This window comes from Parasteatoda tepidariorum, chromosome 8 (assembly GCF_982258835.1).
Source record: "Parasteatoda tepidariorum strain Cologne lab strain chromosome 8, Ptep-v5.0, whole genome shotgun sequence".
NCBI classification, from domain to species: domain Eukaryota; kingdom Metazoa; phylum Arthropoda; class Arachnida; order Araneae; family Theridiidae; genus Parasteatoda; species Parasteatoda tepidariorum.
The window spans coordinates 75506619-75525092 of NC_141762.1; the positions used below are offsets into that span (position 1 = coordinate 75506619).

General features: G+C 28.9%; 1 protein-coding gene across 1 annotated transcript in view; it reads left to right on the forward strand.

Annotated features, from left to right (window-relative positions):
• Positions 1–18474, forward strand: part of LOC107452234 (uncharacterized) — a 101243-nt gene that overhangs the window by 51541 nt on the left and 31228 nt on the right. Inside the window, exon 2 of the mRNA XM_016068578.4 lies at positions 12919–13110. Coding sequence (XP_015924064.1) covers positions 12919–13110 — 192 coding nt within the window. The remainder of the gene's footprint in view (positions 1–12918; positions 13111–18474) is intronic.

The window sequence follows — 18474 nt, forward strand, 5'->3', positions numbered from 1 at the left end:
TTATATAATTTAAATATTTTAAATATTCTATATATTTTAATTTAAATATTTTATATAATTTATATATTTAAATATTTCATATAATTTATATATTTAAATATTTTATATAATTTATATATTTTAAATATTTTGCATTAAAATGGATTTTATAAATGATAAACCCAAAATGCCAATACTTTAAACCGTAATTCGAACCGCAATTTTTGCGGTATAAAATACTATTAAAATTTGCTACACAGATAGAAATATTATGTTTTTCTTATCCTTAACAGAAAACATACGTTTTAAAAACATTTTTTAACTAAATATTATAGTATTATTTAAATTTGCTCCACAAATATTCTGCTTTTCAATAATCTTAACAGAAAACAAAATTTTCTATGATCATGTCTCCAGAGATGAATTGTCTCTAAAGGCAACTTTAAACAATATTTTAACTTAATTTGTTCGAGAATTCTCAAATTACCTCTTTAAGTGTTGGAAATGAATAAAAAATATTTTGACTCCATGAATGCCATTCATTAAAATTAAGTGAAATACTAAGCTTAAGATAATTGGCGATAATTAACTTAAAGGGTTTGTAAGAAAAATTTAAATTTCAGCACAAATAGCTCAAATTTGTGTGAATATGTAATATTTTGTATTTTTGTGAACTCAAAGAAAAAATTTTTGGTATGGTTTTAATAAGTGAAAAGTTATTTTAAAAACAATTCAAGTAAAAGCAAAGCAAGCTGATTTTATGATCAAGAACACATTATCATGAGTGCTTAGTTAGCTTTATATTTTTGACGGACGCCAAACTTCATTAAAATGAATTTAAACACTAAATTTACTTTAATATAAAATTCTATTTGGCGGATACCAGTATAAAAATAAATTTCTATTAAGTATAATTTTCTTAAACTCCTTTTCAAATTTCTGAGAAAAGTATTTGCTCAAAATAATGTTTTCCAAACACGCAAAGCTCGCTATTTATGTATTTTTTAACTCATTTGAATAAAAATTTTAAAGGATACATTTTACAAACAAAGTTTTTACTGAAACTAACACTATTTGGAATGCTTTAATATTATTTAATTAGTTAAATAAAAAGTTATCGCATATATGGAGAAAAACAATTTTGGTAAAACTACAGTACTATATGGTGATGGCATTTCTAATTTAGAAAAAAATAACTCCGATTAATAAAACCGAAGTATCGAAGTATACTGTATTTAAATCACTAATCTGGTAACGCTTCCGTTCTTATGATAATGGTTTAAATTATGGTTTTCAAAATTCTTATTACCACATATTCTTACTACCACTCTGTGTATGAACTAAAACCGTTAAAGTTTTATAGTTTTTAAAGTTTTATAGTAAATGAATAAAACACCCTATTGGTGAATGTTTGCTAGAAATGCATTTAAATCTGTTATCAAATGAATGAAGAAATTAAAAAACGATTGAGTCTTCAATGACTCAAAGACTCAATGTTTTTAAATTTTTTTCATAAGTATTTTATTGAATTAGTAATAACTTACTAATTCAATAAAATATTGTTTAAAATTTGAGAAATCTTTCATTCCTCGTCACGTCAATAAATTTTTTGATATAATTTTTATTTACAGTAGTCTTAATTCTAATTTCTGATAATATATTTTCAAATTAATGGACTTTCGAGTTATGCATTAATAAAAGCACTGATTTTTTTTAAAAATTTAACGTTCGTATTTTCTTTTAAGCGTTGTTTAATAAGCAATATTTTACAAACAATGAAAAATGAACCTATTCAGGTTCATTTTTATTAATTCCTTAAACTTCAGAATAAATTTATAATATCTTATTTCAGAAAAATTACACATAAATTGTGAACCGAATCAAACCTGAGCTGATTTTTTAATAACATGCTTATATACACAATATATAACATTTCAAACATCTTAATACCAATCCTCACTTCCAAATAAAAAGTTTCCGAATAAAGTTTTTCAAAATTGTTCTTAAAAATATAAATTTTCCTTTACAAAGAAAAATTTTGAAAAATTTTATGATAAGTAGCTATATTTTAACATGGATGTAAAGCAAGTAAACTCAATTTTCACAGTATCTAAATTTGTAAGCATTACATTACAAATTTAGCACAAAGCATATAATCATAGATTTAACTAAAATAGTATGTAAAATAAATAATTCCTAAAAACTAAAGTGGTAAAACATTACTTGATTAAAAATATGCAAATACGTTTGATTCCAAAATATACAAATTGGATATAACGATCAACATGTTTCAAGAGCTAAGAAACAGACATCCGTTTTCAAGACTTGTCAGACGTGAATTAGAAAAAATTAAAAGTAATTTGAATTATAAAACATAAAGTTACTAACGAAAAATAGAAAAATAAAGATGAGAAACAAATTTTAAAAAAAACACAGTAACAAGGAGAGAAAAAATAAAAAAACAGAAAAAGATAAACCTCAGTGGCTCAGAGAAGAAACAAATCATGGTAAAATGCATTTCTATGTGGTATGGAGAGGTGGTGAAGAATTAGTGTCTTTGGCAACGAATCAGCATTCCCTTGTCAACAGTTAACATTTTGTTTTTCTTTTAATCAAAATTCAGAATTGTTCTCATTGGTTATAATATATTTATAATATCTTTTGGGAAAACATGCAAATTAAGCATAGAAATGCAATGTTACCTTTTAAACAATTTTATCTAAAAAAAATACTTATTTATAAATAACATAACTGAACTGTTTAGGAAGAGCCATAAGCTTCTAGGTCATTGACTTTACCAAATTTATGGGAGTGAACTTCTAAATCTTAATTTATGATGACATAAAATAACTATTTAACAATATATTTTATTTTTTCTTGAATAATTCAAAGGCAACATAAAGTAGCTATGTTGATTTTCAAAGAATTTTATTTTAGAAAATTACGCATACATAAGCAACTTAACTGAGCAGTTTATGAAAGGCCATAAGCTTTTGAATCATTCTCTTTACATCAGTTCTACGAGATACATCTTATAAATAATTTAGTAATAACATGAAAAAAACGCGTTAATAATATCTTTACTGTGGCGGAGGTTTGTTTCTCCGTCCTTAGCCGCCAATATTCGTATAGTGGATTTTTACTTAGCCGTACAAAAATACATTTTTGATTATGAAAATACTAAAAATGGATAATGTCCAGGAAACAATATATAACTCGTTAAAATGAAAATTTACTTTATTAAGCATAATAGGTGATATAGAGAATGGCCATTTCTTAATCTAAAAAAATATGAAATCCCTCAAAGGGATGAAATCAGAATACTCTCTATTGAGAGATCATACTGCCAGAATATCATTTCTGACGGTTAGAAATTGAGACTGGGGAGGCACAAGAGGGCACTCCCAGCCTGCACAATTTTTAAATTCAAACTGAATATAATTATTCTTAACGGACATCGAAAGCATGGGTAGGAGATCCAAAATTGGCGATTTATCATAATATATCAGAGCCAAAACAAAGCCAACTAGCGTATCAATATGGGTTTAAAAGAACACCTTGGCGATCACGAGTCGCTAATAAATTTATGAGCATTAAGTATCCACAAATTTGAAATTCAATGTGAATATAATTATTCTTAACGGACATCGAAAGCATGGGTAGGAGATCCAAAATTGACGATTTATCATAATATATCATAGCCAAAACAAAGCCAACTAGCGTATCAATATGGGTTAAAAAGAACACCTTGGCGATCACGAGTCGCCAACAAATTTATGAGAATTATTACAACCATGCAACCGAAACATATAGCAGTTGGAAATTTAGAATAGCAAGTTATAAATAGATTTTTGTTTTCGATTAGAGACGACAGTGAATTAATAAGTCTGCATTAGTAATGAAATAAAAAGTATTCGTTACATTGATCTATAAGAAAAGAATAAATATTTTATGTTCGTTTTAAAAGATTAAGTCTTTGATTTATTTTAAATGTAGTTCTATTGATAGAAATAAGCTTAAGTAATGAAAGATATTTTAAAAGGATGGAAAATAAATATGTAATGCCAATTGTGGCATCACATTTAGTTTTATTTTTCTTGAAAGAAATATAAAAATAACACAATTTATGATCTATTTTAATAAGTTTTAATTGTAAAAAACCTGGCTGAATGGTTTATGCAAGATATTTTTATTTTAATTTTTTGTCAAAGCAAGTTACTAGATTCTATAATAGGCTCTCTATTAATTATAAAAGATTATTTTTTACAAATCTTGCCTTTGAAATCCCGCATTTTGTATTAAATTAAATAGCGATCTCCATAAATTACACCCACCTTTTTTTAATCTCTTATTCAACACTCAAATTCATAGAATTTCTCAGTTTCAGTATCGATTTTCTAAATCTATCAATTTAAAGAATAACTTTTATTTTTCTTGTAAAAGGCTTTTCTTTTGTTTAGTTAATAAAATCACCTGCAACGGTCTTTTGTTTAAATATATTGTTTAGTTGTTTAAGTATATTGTCTTCTCGTAATCAAACATAAATTTTTCAATTGTTTGACATTCTTAACAGCTTTAAAATTAATTAATTCTAAAAAACTTTTCTAATTTAATTGAGCAAGAAAACCTATTAATTCTATTTTCTGAAATTTAGCGAACATATAATTTGGTCAAAAGGGTAATAAGAGTCTTATTTTTCATGATTTGATTGCTTAATATTTGAGATTTTAATTTAAAAAAATGCATTGCGAAATATTTTGCCAGTTTCATAAATTATTTATAGATTACACTTTATGACTTACACTTTCAAAAATGGAATACAACTTGATGATTGAGCGATTTAATTTCGCTATTTTGACAACATCACGAAATCGTGTGTATTTCGACAAAGCACGAACTCTCCCTATTTGACAAAACTGCTTTCTCATCTCTGAGAATGTTCGATTCTCTTCAACAATTTTTACTTATTTTTGACGGAGAAATATTTATATAACAGAGTACTCAGTTATGACGATCACGGTAAGGGTACGAAATCACGCAATGTTCGACAAAACTCTCAATATTTGACGCAATTGCTTTCTCATCTCTGAGAATTTTCGATGTTCTTCTACAATTTTTATTAACTCTTGACTACGCAATATTTATATGACGGAGTGGTACAGAGGTTAGTGCGTTCGCTTTAAAAGCAGAGTTTCGGAGTTGGAAACCCGATGATAAACTGAGAAATCACTCGCTCTAATTATATATATATATATATATATATATATATATATATATATATATATATATATATATATATATATATATATATATATATATATATATATATATATATATATATATATATATATATATATATATATAGGTGATTCTCACGAAACATGACAATTCACTGTCCTTTGCTCCAATATCTAATATTATAATACTAAAAGAACGTTTTTTTTAAAAAAAAAATTAATAAATAGCATTGCTGCTAGCATTTTAAAATGACTTTGCACTAGCATTGACTGTTTTGTATACTTAAAAAATTTAATTGAATATCAAAATGTCATTTTCCTTTCATGTCCCGAACAGTATTTCCAATAATAACTAGCTTCAAAATTTCCCATACATTTTTCAGAATCTAATTTTTTTATCTTATCCTATGTAAGCATTTCTAGAATATACGCAGAGGGTATTGCTTACTAAAACTTCGCTTAAAATAATTTTTTCTCTCAATAATTTGTTTGTCCCATGAAAATCTGTCATTTTCCTGGCTACTTTTATTTAGTGATTTATAACCAAAATAGATATCGCCAGGAATCAATATCTTATGTTAATAGATTGATTAGATACCCTTCTATCTGAACATGATTTGTTGCACGAATAAAGAACCAATTTTCTGGCTCAAAATCTATTTCAAAAAAGTTTTCAAGGTAAGTAGATTTTTATGCTGTCATTTTCCTGGCTTCTTGAAATCATTAATAACAAGAACTAAATAGATTTATTAGAGTTATTTTAAGAAATACTGTTGTTTTCTGCAGAATATAAACGTCTTCGGCCAAAATATTAAATTAAAGTAAAGTTATAAGCTATAAAATGACGAATTTGTCATTATCTTGGCTGTCATTTTCCTGACTTATGAATGCCAGGACATTGAAGAGTTACCAGAAATTCTTTTTGACTGCTAATACTGTAAAGAGGGAAAGCAAATATTAACCAAATAACAAGTTTATGTATGATTGTAATATGCTTGGATGTAATCAAAGTTATTTATTCATTTAATGATTAATTATTATACACAATTTTATTCTGTACATATCAACAACAAAAATTTTTTTGTTTCTTTCTACAGCGGATAAAAAGAATTAATTTAAGCAATTTATGGTCCACCTAACATAAAGGCTTAAGTTGAGTTACTTACTATTAACTTAAAATGACTGTTTTTTAAACTTCTAAGGTAATATGTCATTTTCCTAGCATTCAAGATTTGGTGAATTTCTATATTATTTTTTTTCTCGAGAAAATGTCAATAAACTACACTGCTGTCTACAAGATATTAAAAAGTGTAGCTAAAGAAGTATACAAAAAAATTTAGATTATTTTGAAGATTTTTTAATTTTGAAGAAATTTTTTGGTCCGAATTGTCATGTTTCGTGAGAATCACCCATATACATGTATATCTATATATATTATTTAATACAATTTAATGAGTTGTTTGGTTTGGAGTAGTTCCCAGGAAATGATAACGCTTAAAACAAAGAAAGTTTCGTGAACCTTCTGAATCCATTTTTAGAGTGCATAATTTATTTGTTTACTTTTAATTAAAATTGTATTAAATTGAAATAATTAAAGTTTGGAAATGCATACTAAATAGCTTACATGTTAGAAAATTTTTAAAATAAAACTTTTCCCTTAATAAAATCAATTAAATAATTTGCTTAAATAGTTTTCTCGAATGAAGAAAACGAAATTATTTTTCCAATTTAAATAATAAGATATCATTAATTAAATACCTAAAGGATTTATATATTCATTTCTAAGCTTTTCTCAGGATCACTTAATATGGAGGCATACAATTCTAGACTTAATAAATGTTAATTTTCTATTTTTTTATTACTGACATATTTGCTGGTAGGTTTTAATTTGCTAAATTCCTGCAGCTTTCCTGGACCAAAACAGAAAATAATGGTTGGAAAAAGTTTTATTGGATCATATAAGCATTATTTTTTTATTTATGTGCATTCATATAATAAGATTAGTTTTAATGCTAGATTTATTCATCTTAAAATATTCTAACTTACAGTTTATCAAATTCTCTTTGATGATTAAAATTTCTAAATTATAAGCAAAAATATAATAATTCTAAGGCAAAAATATAATTTTTCTTCGATTTGGTATTTTTGAAGTGTTATAATTTTAAACGATAAGGCAAATAAATGCACAAAGTATTCTGTATATTTTTCGAAAAAAGATAGGGATATAAAAAGCGGGAACCATAAAACTATATCTAAACAGATTATTATTTACAAATTTCCACTTTTTATTTAAACTAATTGCATTTAATTTAATTTAAATTAATAATTATTAATAATAGTGAGTTTGATCTTAGTAAAAATATTCATTGAAATATTCAATTATTGCCTAATTAATTATTAATTTATTGATTAAAATCTTTTACAAACGCATATGAAAACCTCAAGCAAATTCTATGATCAAAAGAACTTAAAAACTTCGTTATATTTTTTTTTATCCAGCATTGTTTTTCTGTTGATGAAATTTTATTTATTCAATAAAAGATTTTAATCTTCCTCTCCACATTAAATCCCCTCAAATTTTTCTTATTTAAAGCATATTTTTTAAAGATTAAATAAAATATGCAAATCTAAATTTTTTAATTAAATTTGCATCGAATTGAATTAGCAATTGTGTTTGTTGAAAAGATACTTCTCTAATATCTTTTGAATAATGTTCAGTTACTTTGTTTAGTTTAAATTTGGAATGCATTATCTTTCATGTTCTTGCTGGAAGCAACCGAGAAATTGAAAACAAATGAAATTATTTTAAAGGAATTCAAAGCCTTTGAATTTAAAAATTTAATCAAATTTTATTCGCTCTGATTTTATTTTTCTCATCCTTTTTATGTATTATTTTTAATCTAAAATTCAAACATTTAATACATTTTTTCTTGAAGATATTTTTCACTTAAACCAAAAAAATCTCTAAAAGTTGCTGAAAAATTTAAAAAAAAGGAAAGAATGTTTTTTTTATCCATGAAACTGATAGCCACAAAAGTCACAAATACCGAAAAATTTGAAAAATTAATTAAACTACATTATAAAAAATTCTGAATCTAAGTGCGGTAAAAAGCATCGGCACTTGTTATCATAAAATTCATTTTTACCGAAACATAATACGGAACAAAACAAAATGTCGTTTATCGTAATTTTTACTTACTTATTTACCACAAAACCACTGAAATAATTAAATTAAAAATATAAAAAATAATAATACTGTAAAAATTGGATTTTATGCTAAAAAGGATTTGACGGTTGATGTACCCACAGTGCTAGTACTTTATATCGGAATTTGATCCGGAATTTAGTTCAGTGCAGCTGAATACTCATTCTACGTATGGCATGAAAAAAAGTAAACAATCAATAAATTAGAATTAAACGAATAATTCGAAAATGTTCCAATTTTTTAAAATTTAATTTTAATTTATTTGCCCTTCCCGTGGTTGCTTTATGGAGATTAACTGTATTTAGTATTAATTACCATGATGTTGCTTGTACCCAACTCATGATAGTCAAAATTTAACGCAATCAAGCGATTATCTTAACCCTTTCGAGATACCGGGAAAAATTTCTATCCGTAGTGTCTATATTAAAAATACACATGATTAGTGCAGTTTTAATGGGTATACAATATACTAATTTTACTTTGTATATACAGGGTGATTCTAAAAAGATGGGCAAAATTTTAGGAAGTGATAGTACACACCCAAGTAAGCAATTTCTATCAAAGAATAAATGGTCGAAAACAAAACGCAAAACCGCTAGAGGGCGTCAAAGTTTATGTTCTTATATGAGGCAAAAACACACAAAGAACGATGAAGTTAAGTTATAAAAGCAAATTTAATGGCATGTGATTACAATAAGTGTTCAAAACAGTGGCCGGCTGCGGCTATGCACGCAGTACAACGGCGAAGAAAAGATAGGCGAACATTCTGAAACACACCAGGCATATCGCCAACTTTCCCTGCAGCGGCCGAAAGCTTGACGACAAGTAACCAGCGCAGTAACTCGCAACAGGAATAGAGCTTTCACGTTTGCATCAAACAACTTTGCAAATGCGCCAGCACCTTTGCGTTTTGTTTTCGACCATGCATTCTTTGATAAAAATTGTTTGCTTGGGTGTGCACTATCACTTCCTAAAATTTTTGCCCATCTTTTTAGAATCACCCTGTAGTTTAGTACAATTAGTATCCATTAAAACTAAACCAACAGACATTATATCAGTTGTCTTGCAAAAATCATTGGGGTGAATAATAGTATAAAGATTTTTTTACGTTTCTCCTAAGTGAAGTACTATTTCTCCATTAATTTTGCTTTTATTATATATGTTTTTTAGTTCAATTAGCACCTATTATCAAAATATTTTAAATTGTTTAGTTTTATGGAAACACATTTTACGATCATAACACTAGAAAAATAAACAGGCGGTTTAAAATACTAATTAATACTATACTACGACGCTCATGCTGATTATTGATTTATATTTTATCAATAGAGGGTCTTAAACCAATGAAAAAATTTCTTTTTTCTTTTTTTCAAATTTTCAACATTGCAATTGAAATTTTTGAGTGATTGTTTTGGATTAAGGGTGAAATTGTCCCTTTTTGATGCTTTCTAAATTTCAGAGTAACTCCGGAAAAAACTGCAGAACGAGCACCAGAATTAATAACTCCAGAACAAGTGGTTCAGGAGTTACAAATGAGACACACAGACAAACATTTCTTTTTATTATGGATTATTACTTTATTATTTTATTAAAAGGAAATTTAAATGTATGGTTTGTAGAGTTTAGCTAAATAAATCAAGTATTAATTCTTAAGGAGTTTCAAACTGACCAAGCACGTCGACAGATGGCACTGCTGACTCAAAACACTGCGTTATAAATTCTTTTTTTTTTTTTAATCTTAACTTTTTTTTTTCATTTTGAATGAATTATTTTCAAGTTGCTGCCAACTATGCTTTCTGACTACATGTTGTTGCCTAAAATGATGATTATTTAGAAAATATCCACTTTTTAATTCTTAACGCCACCTAATTGCGAAATTTGTAAACAGTTTCGACTCTTAAATAGTATAAAATCCTTGGTTTTGCAAAAAAAAAAAAAAAAAAAAAAAAAAAAAAAAAAAAATCGTATAATTTTATTTTTTTTTCATTTCTCGTTAGCGTATTTTTCAAACCAATCATTTTTTGTGCACCACCGTTTTTTTTTTTTTTTTTTTTTTTTTTTTAATTTTTATTTATTTATTTTTTTGCAAGCATGTTTAGTATTTTTTTTACGTAAGTTTTATTGAGATTCAAAATAGCAAATTAAAAGTCGAGTACAGAATTTTCTTTAAATTTTATATTCAAATGTATAAATACTTAAAATAGGGACATTAAAATCAGGCTGCAAATCAGTTTTACTACGTTTAGGTAAAAAGAGCATTTATCGTATGAAGTGGTCTCTGTTTTAGAATATCCAACGTTTTACCCAGGCATTTTCTCATATAACCTTTTCCTCTAATTACAAGCCAGAGATGAAAAAAACGTTAAATTTAAAACTATAGGAACTATGTAAGATATAGCAGGAAATATAATTTGGCTTCAAAATATGTATTTTCTTTTTTTCCGTGAGTCCTGAGAAAGATATAGGATTCACTAAAAAATATTAAAAATTTGAACAAGAAAACAAGAAAAAAATTTTAAATTATAAATTGGTGTATAAAATATTTATAAATTATAAGTGTTTAATTTACTCATAATTGAAATTTCAAACTTGATAAAACAATTTCGTCCCATTATTAATATACTTGATTCTATAGAATGTAAATTAACAATTATTTAAAAGATATCTTTGAATATAATTAGGGGATTTCATAGCAGAAAATGAACAACTTACTTTAATGATTCAAAAGTTTTTAAGACTGGGATTAAATTTTGATTAGGTGAAACAAAATCAAATAATCTCATAACAAAGGTATAACGAAAAAATATATAAATAGCTTAAAATTCATCGAATAAAACCTTAACTCAAAATGTGATAAACAATTAATTTAAATCTTAAAGTTTTTTTTTTTATTTTCGTTATTATTAAAACTGATTTTCTTTCTTAACATATTCTTGTAAAATTTACAATTGATTAGCTTGAATCTTACAACTTATTCATTTAAATGTTGAAACAGATTCATGTAAAACTTGCAGTAAAGTCCTTTAAATCTTACTGACTCCTTTAAATCGTACTAATTTCCTTAAATCTTATAGTGCTCTTAAAACTTTATTGACCTTTCAAAACTTATTAAGCCCTTTAATTTTTGCTGATTTCTTGAAGTCTAAGTGATTCCTTTAAATTTTGATATGATGTTACTAATTCATTTTCAACTTAATTTGAGTTCAACTGATTCCCTTAAATCTTGCTACAATCTTAGAAATAAAAACTCTATTTTTTGAGGATTCAGAAATCCTTGAGCAGAATTTCGTTAATTTTTAGAATCATTACGTCACGAAATCTGATTTCTAACGAAGGGAATTCGAAAATATATGAGGAAAATACTTCCTCAACTCAAAACCTTATTGTAGTGCATTGTGGAAGACAGTTAACTGAAATGACGACTGTAGAATAAAGACTAGAAAATCAGAGATAAAGTGACGAATTTTATTGATGGACCTTTATGGTGGTCAAGGAGTTGGCCTCGTACCAGAAAGATACGAGGTTCAAATCTTGCTTCGGGCATAAGTGAAATTTACACCGAAGAACCATTGCATTATGACCACCCTGATAATAACATGTAGGACCACCTTTAGCCCTCAAAACTGCTAGCACTCGCAATGGCATTGATTCCACAAGGTGCTGATAGGTAGTCTGAGGTATCTGGTACCAAGCGCTCACCAACTGGTCCAGCAATTCCCTCACATTTCGAGGGGGTAGCGTGGCAGCACGAATTTGGTTTTCCAAGTAGGACCGCAAATGCTCTATTGGATTAAGGTCAGGTGAATTCGGGGGTCGAGACATGACTTGAAGGTCACTGGAATTTTCCTCGAACCAATCCATGACGATTCGACCCTTATGACATTGTGCATTATCCTGTTGGTAAACACCATCCCCCGCAGGAAAAACTGTTGCCATGAATGGATGAACCTGGTCTGCAACTATGTTCAAGTAGCTTACAGACGTCAGGGATTGTTCTATGAGGATTATGGGTCCTAATCTGCCCCATGAAAACATTGTTCCTGGGCGAAAAACCATGAAAACCTGGGAGAGCCCATTGTTATAGATGGAGGGCGGTCATAATGTAATGGCTCTTCGGCGTATTTCTCTGTTCAATTTGCCCTTGTTGCATTGTGCCACTGATAAGGTGACTACGTGAAAGTGGTTATTAGAAAAGTAAGATACATTCGATACTTCTATAATTTGTCTATTGTTTTTTTTGTGGAAAAAATTGGAAAAGTTAAATATTTCTTTAATTTTGACGCAATTCGCTTCCTTGAGGAAGTAATAATAGTTATCTCATTATTAGCGAAAGTTTTGCTCGGAGCATATACCAGAAAACGGCATCGTGAAAAACGAAATAAAGTTCGTGAAATTTTAGTACTATTTTTTTGCAATGTACATTTGAATCTTAATTTAGACTAACTTATGTAGACTATCTACATCAATAAAGATTGTGAAATATGTTTAACTTTCTAGGATTCAGAAGAATTCATAGTGCGAAAAAGACCCACAGTTCTGCTAAACAGATTATTGTACGCTTTGCAGAATGTTATACAGCCAGATGAAGTTGTCACCAAACAACACCAAGAACTGGAAAGAAGGAACTATCCTAAACAGTACTGGAGATGCTATTTTAATGCTGTTAGTTGTTTCAAACGGAAAAGACAGGTATTCATTATTTAGATTATGTTTTACAGAGTTATGGTATCATACACCAGCAAAAGAAAAACACAGTAAGTAATATTTTTAAGAAAATGGTACGAATTTCTCAATAAATGTGTCAATATTCATGGATTGAAGGAAATGTTTTAAATATATTATATAATTAATGAAAGCCTTCGATTCACCCTCACCTTTTAATATAGTGAATGCATATAATTGCGCTTATTTGTTATGAACTGTTCGAAATCACTTGAAAAAATGGTTCATAGTAGGGAAGCGACCATAGAAATTTGTGAGAACATTTTCGAGCATAATTTTCTTTACAACTTTAATCCTGATTATGTGCTCTAACTCTGCTAGAAACTAGTCGCAACATTTACGTTACACCATTCTAATGATAACGTTTTTAAACTTGTACTCTTCGACAAAAAAAGACTTAATATGCCATTAAAAAAATCTGTAGCTTAAGGAGCAAAATAATTTCAGGTGTGTTGTCCCTACATCCAAATTAGGCAAGATTATTTGTATAAAAGTAACAAAAGATTTGTTCCCAGTGATATTAAATTTTTACACTCTTTTCATCGCCGATACGTGTTCCATTATTCTATTATATTATGTTATTTACGGTCTTAAAACGTTATTTTGTTTGAATGTTTACCAGAAGATTAATTAGCTTTCTGTTACTTAACTAATTTTCAAGTGTTATTCAATACCAATTTTTATAATATTGATGTATTCTAATTTACAAACAAAGTTTTCTGGAAAACAGCCCGTTGTTCATCAAAGAATCCCATGGATTAGGAATACCAAATTAAGATTCCACAGTATTGTAACCATCAGCATGATTATGGCAATGTGGTCAGCATTGCTCACAGGCCGCTATTACTACTCAAAAAAGCTGGTACAAATCCATTTGCAGCTCGGTGGTTTTCAAGCCAACCCTGTGAATCGAACAGCAATTCTTCACAATGACATTCAGCATTTTAACCACCGAGTCACTGCACAAATTGACAATTTGTTAAAAATAAGTAATAAGACGTAAATAGTTCGATGTATTGAATATTTCTATTTATATTTCCATATACTTCTTATTTCACTATACAGGGTGTCCCAAAACGACCGCATAAACTCTGCACAGCTAGATTCCTCGTTGGGAGTACATAAAAACTGCCCAAAGAAGCGTTCCTGTACGATCCATAGTCTACGAGAAAAATACGAAAAACAAAGTATGACGTCACTGCCGGTACAAGGAAAAAAAACACGTTATTGGACATATCCACGACGTGCTCAAGCCTGCCTCGACATGCACGGCGGACACTTTGGCCATCTGTTTTAAATTGTGCATAGTATGAAAATATTTACCCCGACCTGCCCCAATTCAGGGCATACGGGTAATATACTGCTGTTGATATATTCAATAAAGTGTTTTTTCTTGCACCGGCAGTGACGTCATACTTTGTATTTTTCTCGTAAACTATGGATCGTACAGGAGCGCTTCTTTGGTCAGTTTTTATGTACTCCCAACGAGGAATCTAGCTGTGCAGAGTTTATGTGGTCGTTTTGGAACACCCTGTATAGCCGACCAGGTGGCCGAGTGGTTAGCGTACCTGACTGCGGAGCAATGGTTGCAGGTTCAAATCCCTATAAACGGGTTTGTAGTTGTGTGACAATGGGCGATGCTGTTCCACCTCCGTAGCTTCGTCACAGGCGCCCTCTGGGTAACGAGAAGAGAGTAGCAGTTCTGGCATTAAGAGGTCAATGGAACAATACATCCCAAGTGCCCGCCATTAAAAAAAAAAATTTTACTATATATTTCATTTTTCTAAGATTCGTAAAAATTAATACTTAGTATAAGATTTTTGAAAGAAAAAGTTAATCTAAAAATATTTTACAATTAAAAAAATTTAAAATTTGTTTTATGGCATAACCTTTTACTTATTATTTTTAGAATATTAGTCATTAGAGAAAAAGATATTTGTGACTAACGCTCAGCTTTTGCAATGCAGAGAAACAAATAAATGATTGTGACAATGATAATAATAACTTATTATTAAGTTTATTGATTTCTGCTAGTAATCATTGTATCATTTTAATGAAATCTGTGACGTACAACTTTAAAAAAATAGAGTAATATAAAATTTTTAAAATGTCCTATTAAATGGAGAATCAAAACGACTATCTAACAAAAAAGAAAATCTCTATTTACCGCTTATCTCTATTATCACTTAATTAAGCTTAAAAACTTTATTTATTTTCCGTTTGCGCCAAAGAATTTAATTTATTTAAAGTCTTTTATGTTGTTTAACTTTAACATATTTTAAAGTCCAATATTCCTTTCACTATTTTTTGCATTTTACATCACCCGCCACTTATTCTTAACCTGAAGTTTCTTTATATTAGTATAATTAAATATTTCACAACAAATAATTTTAATTAATACTCAGTCTTCCCTGAATAATTCTTTATGAACAAAGAGAGCTCTTAGTTCTGACTAATAATGTTAAGACACAGTTAAGAGGATTAATGTTTCTATTTTTGAATAACTTCGTTTGGTAATCGTATTTATTGAAAAACTGATCCAGATATTAAATACAAAAATCCTATCCAGATTGCGAAACTTTTCAACTGATAAATACTTAAGTAAGTTCGTTTAATGATACAGACTTTAATAATCTCGAAGTCTCTAGAGCACTCTTTCTAAATGGGGGCGATACCGCCCCTGGGAGGAGGTGGGAGTATACTTTGATAAATAAAATTTATCTAAAATTGATATTGAAGAAAAAAATATTAAATTAACGTAATAAATTAAGATTACCCAATTTACCATTTGTACTAGCAATAAAACGAACTTATGCTACCCATATTCTCCAATTCGTACCAGCGCAGCGTATGTGTCAAGTTTTTGCCTCTGACTCATTCACTCCATTTGGTGAAAATTGAAATGCATACGTTTTCAGTATGAATGTTTGATTTGATCCATGTTTCTTATGATGGTTTTCGTGCTTTTCCTTTCAGTTTTCCCCCCTTGTTTCGATTCGATTTCGTTGTTTAGTTGGCCAGGTACGAGAGTGAATTAGTTCTTTATCGTAAATTATTTATTAATTTTGAGATAGAGTTTATTTTCGCCCAACGTTTGTATTTCGCTGTCGCCAAAAATGTTGGTTAGCAAAAATAAGTGTCGTCAATGCAGTGTCTCGTACTTCGGATTTGTTCAATCGCCGTCGGAAGTTCGGATTTGTTCAATCGCTGTCGAATTCTCAACTACGCATGTTTATACTTTGTAACGAAATTTTATCTAATGGGGCAATGAAACCTTCATGTTTGCAGAAACATTTGCAAAAAATTTGCTCTGACAAACAAAATAAATATTTACCATTTTTCGTGAACATAAAGGACAAGTTTCTGAAGGCACCTTCAGGTTCAGGCTTACTAGCAACCTCATCAGAAAAATTTGACGATGATTTGATAGCCTCTTATAATATATCAAAATTAATTGCTAAATCTGGGAATCTTTCATGCCATCGGCAAAGAGTTGATACTGCCGGCTATCAAGGAAGTTTTAGAAACAATTTTACACCATCCAGTCGCATCCAATGCAATAAAAAATATCACATTAAGCATCGATACTGTGCGAAGACGAATTGATGAGGTGGCTGAAGACGTTGGAATTTCCTTATGCAAACGTTTGATGTCCTACGTATTTGCCCTTCCAGTTTATCAGTCAACCTTGCCAAGTAATGAGGCTTTACTATTGGCTCAAGTCCGGTTTGTTAAGGAAGGAAAAATTATTCAAAAGATGCTTTTTGAAAGGAGCTTGATTGTCGATACCAAAATTGAAACTATTTTTAAAACTGTTAAAAATTATTTTTAAAAAAAGAATATTCCGCTCCCTAATATTATATCTGTTGCCACTGATGGAGCTCCTGCAATGGTGAGTCGACATAGTGGGTTCATCGCCGTTTTGTTAATGGTGCTAATTTACAATTTGATCACTACAAAATCAGTTATTTCTGTCTTTTCTAACAAAAAAATTTTGAAGAAGCAGAATTTTGATCGGAATGAATTCAGCTTATTTCCTATCTTATCGGATCTTAAAATGAATGTTATAATTCCCTCTGATGATACACATGAAAATTTTCAACACCTTGAGTCTTAACACAGGGAATTTTCTAACCGTTTTAACGATATTTTGTCCCTGGAAGTACGTCAATATGTTATGAACCCTTTTGTGAATATTAAAACAGCAGAGGTTTAGATTCAGGAGAAAATAGTCAAAATTTCTACCAATGAAAATTTGAAATATTGATCGTCTCACAGAAATTTGGCTTCAAATTGACATTTGTCATCTCTACCCTGGACTTTGGGACTTTTGCCTTCCTTTTCTCCTACTTTGTCGAATAAAAATTCAGTGCTGTGACGAATCTAGTCGCAAGAAAGAGAAAACGCGGGGACTTGCGCCTTTACCTCACTAAAAATATTGAACCGAACGTTAAAAAACATGCTCTGAATCATCAAGTACAATCATTCCTCTGAGATAGTTACTTGATTGTTTCGTTGATACTACTTTTTAGAGACGAAAAAAAAATTTTGAGTGTTTTTTCAATTATCTAATTAAGAATAAGTGACTTATTTTAACCATACCATATTTATTTGAATTACAACAAAAAGACCGCGATTACCTGCTGGTTGAAAAGTATCAAGTTAACTTGCACATAAATTTTTTTTTTAAAAATAAAACAAATTTAATGCTTAAAAAATTGCTTAAAACGTTGAGTCGTATAATTCAACACACCCTCTCTTTCCCCATGCTCTAAATAAATGGATTTTCTCACAGGGGGGCGTTGAATTTTTTTCTTCTCCTTTGGGGGTGGGGGCGGCAACGCTGAAAAAATCGAGAGTCTATGCTCTAAAAAAAACCAAATATTTAGAATTTTATTAGTAAAGAAATATCAGATTGCACTAAATACCATGGAAGCGTTTTATTTTGCAGACCACAGTGTAAAAAACTTCGGATCAAATTACGATAAAAAATACTGGAACCATGAGTGTTGCAACCGTAAAATCCATTTTTACTGTAAACTTTTATACCGTAATTTTTACATTATTATTTATTTAAATACAATGATTCAGAGATTTTATAATAAATATTAGTGTGTAAAATGCACTGTATAGCAGAGTTTTTGTTCCGTAACAGTCATAAAGTCCAAACAGCAATAAAGTTGAAAAAGCGAGTGAAAAACCGCATGGACTTACAAAAGAATAGTCGCTATTCAAGAGCTTCAAAAAATGACGATTACAAGTTGAAAACGGGAAAAAATGTCGATTCAATTTTATATCCGCTGAAATAATAGTGCTAAAAAAGAGTATGCC